This window comes from Solanum verrucosum, unplaced genomic scaffold (assembly GCF_900185275.1).
Source record: "Solanum verrucosum unplaced genomic scaffold, falcon-dt-bn FXZP01001111.1, whole genome shotgun sequence".
Classification (NCBI taxonomy): domain Eukaryota; kingdom Viridiplantae; phylum Streptophyta; class Magnoliopsida; order Solanales; family Solanaceae; genus Solanum; species Solanum verrucosum.
In genome coordinates, this window is record NW_026019640.1 from 222,595 (window position 1) to 233,547 (window position 10,953).

The following is a 10,953-nucleotide window of genomic DNA, read 5'->3' on the forward strand; positions in this document are numbered from 1 at the left end:
TTCTTGTCTATGTTATTTTCTTCATTATTGTTGGTGATTTTTTCATACTTTTAATTTTATTCTTCGCATATTTTTTGTGAATCATTTTTATTGTTTATGGTGAAAGAAAAGATGAACATATGACAATATTTGAGAATTTAAGTTCAGTTTGATGAACACACTATCATTATTAATATATGCAAATTTGTTACTATTCTCTTTTACTCTTTTAAGACGTTATAAAATTTATGATTATAATATTAATTCAAATGTAGTAATCTCACATTTTGTTTGAGCTAGGAGTTGTAGTCGTTTGAAGTTGACCAAAAACTCAACTTAACATATTTAACAAATTTTTCATATTTTTATATTCTTTCCAAAAATGACTATTTCCAATTCTTAACTTCTTCCTAGTTATTTCAATTTGCAAGATGTTACACTTTCGAAGAATATGAACATTATAAAAGAAAGTAGTACGAGACTACAATATTTGGAGGAAAAGAGTAATTTTATAAAACTATAATTGATCTTTACTTGAACCACAATAAATATTTTAAAATTGTTTTGATTTGATGAACAAGGAGGATAATGACATTTTGATGTTCTGAGCTTTCTAAATTTACAAGTCTATTTGATTTAAATTCTTTAATTTTGCGAGAAAGATACAAACAAAACAAAAAAACATACGAAGAATAAAAGATAGATTTAAAAAAATTGTATAAAATTATAAAAAACATGGGATACACATATCCAATAAAATTATAGGATGAGATCATAAAATGTAAACTCTTAGCTTAACCGGTTTAAAATTACAACCGATACAAAAACTTAAATACTATATAAACTTGATTAAGACTTCAAATATGATATATTTGAATTAAACACAACAAATAACCTTCACAAAACTTTTAGCAGTCAACTATTTTAGTTCTTTTTTTGACAAATTAAACGAGTTATTTCTAATCGCGCGAAGTGCGGCTAAGTTCACTAGGAATAAAAAAAAAGACAAATGTACAATATTGTTAGGACAATAGAAAAGTGAAATGGCTGAAATATCCGGACGACGAAGAGATACTTGGGACTCATACTAATTTAGATGGATATATAATTCTTACATTAAGTAAAATATTTTTCCTAAAAAAAAAAACTTAAATTGTACCATATAAATGTCACTAAAAAAAATAGAACTAACATGCTAATAAGCATATAAATTGTAAATTTACCATTAATATCAAAGAATTAAAATTTGAAAAGCATATGTAAATATATTTAAGAAAGAAATTATAAAAACTACATATCGATTAATTAAACCAAAAAAAAAGAGAATAATGACACACTAAAAATAGTTTTTATTTTTATTTTTTTGATTAAAAGGATAGCACTAAAAAATACTTCTATTCTCACTATTGACTAAAAAATGATTTTAAAATATATCAATAATTTATTAAAATATCTCAAAAGTGAAACTTGTATTCGCTAGTAAAGTTTCCTACTATCGCACCTTAGAAATAAGATTCTAGAATCCCTCTTATTATTTATACTAGTTTTTGAACACGTGCGTTGCACATGTATATCGTGCTAATTAGTAGAAATACTTTTAATATAAATACTTTATGATGTGTAAAATACAAGCTCGAATCAATGAACGGTGATTATATTCAACTGATATTATCATCATTGCAAGACACATCATACAAAAATATTGTTATCAAGTGATTTCAAACGTAATACTATAACGACTTCAAATATACAATTCTTATAATATATCAATTATTCAACTTGTTAAGAGTACTTTTTTTTAATACGTCACAACACATAATTTAAATGTCGGCACTATAGTTGCAAAATATTAATGCCTTAAAGTTTCCGTCTTCTTTTTAAGGAATAGTAGCCTCCATTTTTTTTTACAGATGCATACATATCGAGAAGTTATCATCAAAGGAGAGTAGTGTTCTATAATAGTTGTAGAGAAATTCGATCAACATATATCTTCTTTAGGATGGTTAGTAGACCATTATCAAGTTCATAGTGTACACCTACAAAAAAAATAGTATTTATTTGTTATAAAAATAATCACTATTTAAATATTTTATAGACATGATTATGTACTCTTCGTCTTCTTTGACTCATTCACAATTATTAATTTTGTCTTCTTTAAATTTTGAATTATGAAATACAACACAATCACTTGTGAGATATTAACAATATGGTAGAAAAAAGAAAACAATATAAACCAATAATTATATGGTGCAAAAAATAAATGCATAACGAAAAGAAAACTTTGAATATGTGTATATAAATACTTATGAACTAACCAAAAAACAAATGAATTACATATAAGAAAATTTGAAATCATCAAATAAAAGTTCAATGAAATAGAAGTATTTTCAAAGGATGAATAAACAGATAATAAAAGTATTACTCCCTCTAAATAAGTTCAGATTCCAGCATTTATATAATTAGACATCAAATCAAGACTTTATAAAACAAAAGTATTTTCATAAAAAAAAAAAAAAGAGAACAATGAAAGTACTACTCCACCTTACTGAAGTTCAGTTTCACTGCTCATACAATTAGATACATAGTGATAATAGAGTTTAAATATAAATAGGAGATATTAGGAGAGATGAAAAGACTTATAACTGATTTGAATATAATATTTAATGTAAAATTATGTCTTTTTGGATTCTTAAATATAACACATAAATAAGAGAAAATGAAAAGGTTTTTACCTAATGACATTATAAATGATGAATTATGTCTTCTTGGTTTATTAATGTGGTTGAAGAGTATATAAACGAATTTTGATGAGTGGTGCAACTATTTAATATGTTATTATTTAATTATCTAATTATTAATTAAATATAATGGGAAAAGGCAAATTTGAAAAGAAATCAATTGTGATATTTGAACTTTTGTTTATAAGATGTTACCCATGTTACATGGACTTTTGAACTTCTTATTAAATAAAATGAAAATAATTAGTGAAAAAGGATAACTAAAAGTGGGAAAATCAGATTTTTTTTTACCTTAAAAATGGTAATAGAGTCTTAATTTTACAAGGGCATTTTGGTATTTCAACTTTTCATTTGTGATGTTCCCACTTATAATAATATTTGATGATATGATTATATCCTTAATAACATTCCAAAATAGCCAAGTAGTTGAATTATTTTTCTTGTCAAAACTTTAAATACACTAACTAAAAACTATAAAGCATTTAAAGATGAAACTTGATACTTTTATCATGTCAAAAGAGTGTTTATGCTTTAAGTATTAGTATTCACAAATTTTGAGTTTTTTTTTAGATTTAGAAGCTACAATTATAGCAATTTTTTTGGCTATAATTTAAGTATTCTGTCAATTTTATTATAAAGACACCCCAAGGATATGAGATCTCTTGAGAACAAAAACATGACCAATCTTTTGTGTGTAAAAATCAAGATCTCTCATATATTCATATAATTATGATGTACTAGACTATAAGCTAGTAAATTGTAACAAAAAGTATCATTGATGAAACTTTGAATAAGAAAATCTCTTTGTTGTTACATTAAAGGAACATTGTGACCTCCTTTGATCAGAACAGCCTCCTAAATATGGCATGAATACATGCTTACTCCAAACAAGCTAAGGATGTTCCTGAAAGCAACCAGCTATTCACATTTGATACAGCCATACAGAAGACGGACAAATAGCAAACAGGCATGAAAGCCGACCGTGCCTAGCATGAGGAAGACACCATAACTAACACAAGCCATATATCCAAAGAAGAATGAGGTTTGCATGAAACCATTCATGTCTGACCGCAAAAAGTAGTAGTAGATGGAATAACCAAATACGTACAAGCCAGTGGATCCACCACAAAGAAAAGACCTGTTCCAAGTGAGCAATTAGTCAGCCAGAACGACATAGCAAAATATTTCGATTGCTTAGCAATCAGACATTTATAGGTGACTAAGACAATCCTCTCGCAAAAATAATTTTACATGATAAATGCTGGATATGAAGATAACTACAGCCTGCAAGACCAGATAAACTCGGTGCCCTACTGTCCCCGTGGAACTAACAAGGAGTTCCTATAGTGCAAAGTTAAGGCTATGCTTTCCAATAAGCTAAATGGCTGACATTGCTAATTTAAGGATATCCTCAAGAGCCACTATAAGGTAAGCCAAGATACCGGCACCTCTTGTACAACCATAGCAGAAAGGTAGAGATTCAGGGTGACTTCAACATATGATTACTCAGAAATATCTATTCACATCTTTAGAAAGTATAAAAGCAAATGAAGACAAAGAGCTTCTTAATATGCTGCTCAAGCCCCTCAATTCTTTAAGAGAGGAAGGGGATTCAAACCTCGAAAGCTGTATAAATGAATATTAGGGAACTCTCCTGCTAATTAAGACTGGGAAGAATCACAAACTAAACGAAATAGCATGAGGCTCTTACAGTTTTTATTCTGTTTTGGTTACTAAAAGTTTAAATGAGGGTCCACAGGTCTTTCGTCTAGGGGTAAGAGCTCAGCACATGACGTGTGGGTGAGGAGCACGTCATGGATCGAACTCTACCACAGACAAAAGTCTGGTATTTCAGTGGAGAAGGCTAAAGGATGAGCCTAGCTACTATCCATTGAGTTTCAGACTGTGTGCTACTGCCACTAAGGAATTTCTCAGTTCAAAAAAAGTTTTAAGGGGAGATTACCAGCAGTCCAGGGCCATGGCATGCCACAGGACTGAATGAGAACTTACGTTAGATTATAGATCACCAACTAAGAGAACTGGTGACAAAAGAATCAAACACGAGCCTTTCAAGCTAAACTTTTGATACTTACTAACTGATAAATAGAGAAGAAAAAACTTAGAACATGAATTTGCACAACAAAAAACATGGAAAGCAGAACTTGTTTAAAGAGCATTGACTGTAATGAGACTTGATCAGATTGATTAGTTGGTTAAGTAGGTAGTTAAAAGTTGTTACGATGATTGAGGGTAGAATAGTCTTTCTTGTTAGTTTGTTGTAACAAACTTTCCAATAGTTAGTTAAAAGGTGGTTACAAAGTGTTAAAGAAGTAGCTATAAATACAAGCTCTTCTCATTGTATGAACTAGCCTTTGAGCTCAATTAATGGAATCTCTCTTCTTCTAGTAGCTTCTCTATAGTTAGATTTGAGTTTTTCTTAGTTACGTTCAGACTGTCTTATGGTCATAAACTGGAAAAAGTAGACAAGAACCAACTAAACGGCGACACAAAGAATTCAGGATAACAAAGATGTGGAAATTCTCCCACCAACTTATTTCCAAGAATAGCAAATCAATCTGCTTTGGATAATTGGATAGGAGATAATGATAATTTACACCTTATGAAAGAAAAGCAATATACAGTAACAAAAGCATCATAGTTAAAAGATGAGAAAAGCCGCACCTCCACCACCATTCATGATCTTCTGCGGCAAGTTGGATGTATGTCATAGCAATAGAGACTAGAGCAGTTGTAATCAGAAGGAGAATGAACACAACGAAAAGAATGCTATATACTGTGTATATCCTGTGACCCCAAACACTTGCAAATATGTAATATAGCTGAATATTGATGACAGCAAAAGGCAAAAGTCCTGCCATTGCCATTTGGGTTATGACATGCCTGTACCAACGCTGTGGGGGAACCTCACGAGGACACTTTGTGGTGTGACAAGGAGCTTGAAACTCAGACCTTATTCTCTTCCCAGAAATCGCACCTAACACAAGTGACGGTAATGCTAGTAAAACCCAGAGGAGAAGTATAACCACAATTGTGCCCAAAGGAAGTGCTGCAGTAGACCCATAGTTGAATGCAACAGTATTAAGGAAGAAAAAGGTTTGCAACAAGGGGCAAGAGAATATTCCTCCCGTCAGCAATATAACTCTTAGCTGTCATGCCAAAAACAAGTTAATAAGGTTATCTGTACAATATTATTTTAAGAGCTCAATTTAAGAGAGGAGTTTCAGGTAGCAAGAATCCTGCATATCATACCGAGTTGCTTCCTTCGAGCTGATGATAAAAAGATACAGCCGAAAATCCAGCAACTGCAGAAGTTATTGCATATATTATGACCAAAGAAGTGGGCAAAACTCCTCGATCATACGGTTGAAAAACACCAAGCACGCCTAAACATAGAGTTACCACCACGCTGCAAAAACATGATCAAGAAAGAATCTTCACAAATAGTTCATGCTGGAGTTTTACTTCTTATTTAAACAAGAAGATATCAAAAATTACTGACACTGCGAACATCTGTGTTCCACAACCAAGTGCTGAAGAAAGCAAATACTTGCACTTTGGGTACCGGAAGACATCGCCGTGGAGGCTTTTCCACCCAGTTTCTTCTTGGTTATCAGAAAATTCTTCATCCTGTGCAAGACTTCACAAGATTGACGAAAAAGGAGTATCTTTAGTCTGATACTACGGTCAAACCATATCATACTTAAGAGAACAAAATGGATATATCTTCTTACTTATAAATATCTTTCCTCAGGACTCGCAAGTAAATTGCTCCCATACATGACATCAAGATGAAAATTGTCACATGTGAGTTTAAAATGGAGAACCAGTGAATTTCTAAGTGATGGGGCAGAGAAGAAGAGCTCGTGTATTTGTCCATTCTCTTTTCAAATGGGGTGTTAGTTTCCTTCCACACCACTGTGTACAGGAATTCTATATCAACTTCCTCATCATTTGTTACATCAGCTGTAAAAGATGGATCGACTCTAACTACGATTTCAATAACATGGTCCTTGTGGTAGTAAATTTCAAATTGATAAAATGTATAAATGTGATATCTGTACTCATTAGGGTCATCAATTCCGTCCTTGTCGACCTTCCCAAGGAACACCCATATTGGCAAGTCATCATAGTACATCTGGACATAGTAATCCAGTGCAACAGCGGTTCTGAATTGTGCAACTTCCTCCTTTGTCAACCTTTTCTTACATATAACTTTGGCATCTTTGTCCGCTAAAAACTCGAGCTTATATGGAGAAAATGTAAGGCGATCTCCATTCAACGCTTCACCAAAAGATTCTTTCTTCTTTTCCAAATTATCTGATAATGTTTCAGCACAATAGGTAACCAATAAGATTAATAGGAAAATCTAAGAGAAGATTGACAAAACAAAAAGGAAAGAAAAGAAAAGATAAATGTGCAATAAGAATAGTGATCCTTATTCAAAGTAATATACAATCAAGGACTTAATAAAAGTGAAGAAGAAAACCTGGTTGACAAAATGGAAGATCGAAATAAGCATAAGTTTCACTGCAATAGGAAAAATGAAAAATATTATGGAAGCAAAAAAAACCAGTAAGAAACATCAGAGAAATGTTTCATTTTATTTGCTTCATTAAAATGCCTAACAAGATTGTCTAAGGACTTTGAGATGACCACCTTAGTTTAATCCACAAATGAGATATGTCTGATTCATCAAACTATATTATCGTTTTCTATTGACCATTTCCAAGGGTTTTATCAGACTTATAATCAGGTAGAAAATAGATTTGACATCTGTTTCACCAAACTAACTATCCACCTAAAGCAGAAAGTAAATATTATATTAATAAAATCGATCGATCAGAAAACAATTGGAGTATGATGTGTTAATATGTATGCAGCTATGAAGAAAGCATCTTCAAATAGAAACTACATGGACGGGGAACTTCTTGGGGAAAGGGACAGAAACTTCCATGTTTTTACGTGATACTGAAGTGCTGATGAAATGATTCTTTTAACCCCACTTGTGGGAATACACTGGGTATGTAGTTTGCTGTTACCTAACCAATTAATGAAATTATATACCTGACACTAACTGAAGAGTGGATGACATTTCTTGAAAGACATAACACAAAAGCATCAAACACATAGTGATGGAAATGTTTAAGGCATCTACCTGGGATTAGAATATGGGCCAACCTTGTTTGCATAGAAAGGAACATCATCTCCACTTTTATACCGATGTGTAGAGGCATCTGATTGTACTAGGCATTCAAGACTCATAATTACAGTTGTAAAAATGAGTATTACCACAGGTTTCTCCATTCTTCTTTGGCTTTTAAGATGAAAAATATGAAGTCAAATAAATGACTGCTGACTAGCACCAAGCTGAAAAAGAGCATGAAAAAGAAAAAAATGATTCAACGCACACAAATTACAGTTTAACACTTATAATCTTAAAAAACAAATAAGTGAATCCCAATGCAACAGTATCTCCCATTTCTTCACTAGATATATATACAACATGAGAAAGTATAAGTGCTTGATGTGTTGGTTCTTATTTATATTAAGGTAAGGGTGCTCTAGAAACAAGAGGAGGTTGAACATTGGACTTATGCTAACAAGTGAAACATACCATAACTTTAAGATGCACAAGTCTTGATCTATAAAGGATTGGTAATGAATTTTGAAGAAAACTTGTAACTTTGAAGTCTAGCTTCTAACTGTTCAAACAGTTTGCCATTTGGACAAAGGTATGCCCATTAAGCGAAGGTGCACACTACTGAGGGATAACCCTCGATACAACACAATAGAAAATGTTGATGCGATGCGTCGGAGGCCATTTGACCAAGAAACTCTATAGAAAGCTTGATGTGTCGCGTCAAAGGCTTCTGGCGACGAAGCTGAGGATACTTAGGGGATTTGAAGTGTGTTCAAACCCTCTAGTCTATAAACCACGACTCCCAGCTATTTTCTCAATGATAACACCACAAAGGATGGGAAAAACAGCTTTGACTCACACCATCCATATCAATTAGGATTTATCCCCTAGACACGGCTTCCATTAGCAGCTGCAAAGTTTCGATACTAACACACAGAGCGGTAGCCTACGCGAGAAAAGGAGAGAGTAAAGCTAGATATGATGCCATTGATTCTGTTGGAGGAAGATCCACAGGAAAGAGAATTGCTTTTGCTAAAGAAACAACAATAAAATAAGCTCTTCCTCACCGAATTGTGGAGAGGGATTGAAGGGGCTAACATCCCATCAAGATTTCCCATAAGACATTGAGGTAAGAAATCAAGTTTACACTTAGAAAATCAAGTTTGATCCAGATGTTGAGACGTCGCATGAGAGCAGAAGCATTGTTAGGTTTGAGATGGCTCACACTTTTCATGTGTGTCATTGAGATGTTTTTGGTTTTAGCAGTTTGGTCATTTTGTATTGAACTCTGCACTCACTCTATCGACTCCCTAGGATTGTCATAGTAATATAACATCCAGTTTATGGATTGTATGATTTTGTTGGGGTTGTACCCCAAACTTTATGCTTTGTGTACTGTGAGCTGATTCTATATACTTGGTGTTGGGACTATTATGTGGCTTAAGTGTAAGGCTTGATACAGATTGTTGTTGTATGGGATTTAGCTTAAGACATGAAAGCATGGATCATTTTATAAACACGGAAAACTCATCCCAATATCATGTATGATATTGATGATGCTTGCAAATCAGCTGACTAAATTGTTATGGTTTTCCTAATGGAGTTAAACCTATCGGATACGATCAAGTTCTGAATTTTTTAGATGTGACATCTCTTTATCTTTCGGTAGATGAATCTCCCATTTCCTACCAAATTTTGGAAATTTGGAATCTCAATATTCCTTTGACCCAAATACCAGTTAAATGCAGGTTGCTAATTGAAAATTTTCTAACGGGAACTGAATTTGATGAGGGCATGTACTATAAAAGGTAGTAATACTTTCTCCAGTTAGATCAAGAAATGCAGCAGAGCACACATAAGGTTGAAGTCTTAGTTTGAACTATGAGTGCTAGATGCATCCATGGCAACACAATGAAAATGTTCAAGATTCCATCAGATAGATCACAATCGTAACTTAAAAATTTCAACTTTTTTTGGCATCCAATATCTGCCTATATTTGGTGAGTAACTGTATATAACAATAGAAAATCTTGACAAATCATCAACCATTATACTTCCTACTATAAATTCTTTTTTTTTCTCTTTTAATAAGGTAAATTCACTTTCCAGTATTAACTCTCAATATCACTTGCCCGTAGTGAGTAGTGACACCTTATGGCTAGAGAACCATCACCCCTCCCTAGTACCTTCCAATTATTCATAGTACTCATACATTGCTGAATTTCAACAATCACCATAAAACAGTCAATAAATGGGAGTTCCTTGTGAACTTCCACATATGAAGTAGCAAAGGAAGGAAGAAATGAATGAATCCTCAAATTAAATGCCCTATCTGTCACTAGTTATAAATTCTCCTAATTTACAATCTTGTGACATCATACATAATCAATTAATTTCAGCAGATAACAGGTGATGACTAATTAACTGTATCAATCCATCCCATAAGGAATACGAAGAAAGTTCTGAACTGAAACATTGTGCTAATCAGAAATGATAGGCATACTTGCAAACAATCAAACAGTAACAAAGGTAAAGCTTGAGAATTTCCTTACAGAGAGAGAGAGAGAGAGAGAGGGGAAAGAGTCTCCAAACAGCAATGACAGAGAGGAACAAGGACAGATTGAAGAGATACTCTCTAATCTTCACATCAATACTTTGAAGTTTGAAGCGCCGTGCTAAGGTCAACCACACCAAGTGGAGTAGTCAAACGGTCGTCAACCACACCAACCACACCAAATAGAAAAATGGTCTTTATTTATGTGAAAGTTTGAATTTGATCCGTTTTGGCCACTAGCTAGTTTTTTATTTAAATTTTGATGGACCAACTGAAATACTTCATAAGTGAAACCCCACAACTCATTAATTTCTATTTTATAGACACACATATTAATATATGAACTCACATTCATTATTTCATGTATCCTTATTGAAGAACCATATTGGTGATTCGACTTTGTTGTACATTTAGAGAGTGTGTGTGAAAGACAGTCTCTCTTACGAAGAGGTTTCGGTTGAAATTTTTGATTGATAGGTTCGTAAGTTGAGAAATAAAAAACTTACCTCGGTGAAAGTTTT

At 32.8% G+C, this 10,953-nt stretch overlaps 1 protein-coding gene across 1 annotated transcript; it reads right to left on the minus strand.

Moving 5' to 3' along the window:
- Positions 1-3,498: 3,498 nt before the first annotated feature.
- On the minus strand, positions 3,499-10,463 carry LOC125823756 (transmembrane 9 superfamily member 3-like). The gene is made up of 8 exons (XM_049503173.1): positions 10,441-10,463; positions 7,894-8,103; positions 7,225-7,265; positions 6,470-7,055; positions 6,238-6,375; positions 5,988-6,144; positions 5,400-5,884; positions 3,499-3,855 (listed from the first exon to the last, which is right to left on the minus strand). Exons 2-8 carry the CDS (start codon positions 8,040-8,042, stop codon positions 3,636-3,638), a joined length of 1,776 nt encoding a protein of 591 aa, XP_049359130.1. The 5' UTR covers positions 8,043-8,103; positions 10,441-10,463; the 3' UTR covers positions 3,499-3,635.
- Positions 10,464-10,953: the final 490 nt, after the last annotated feature.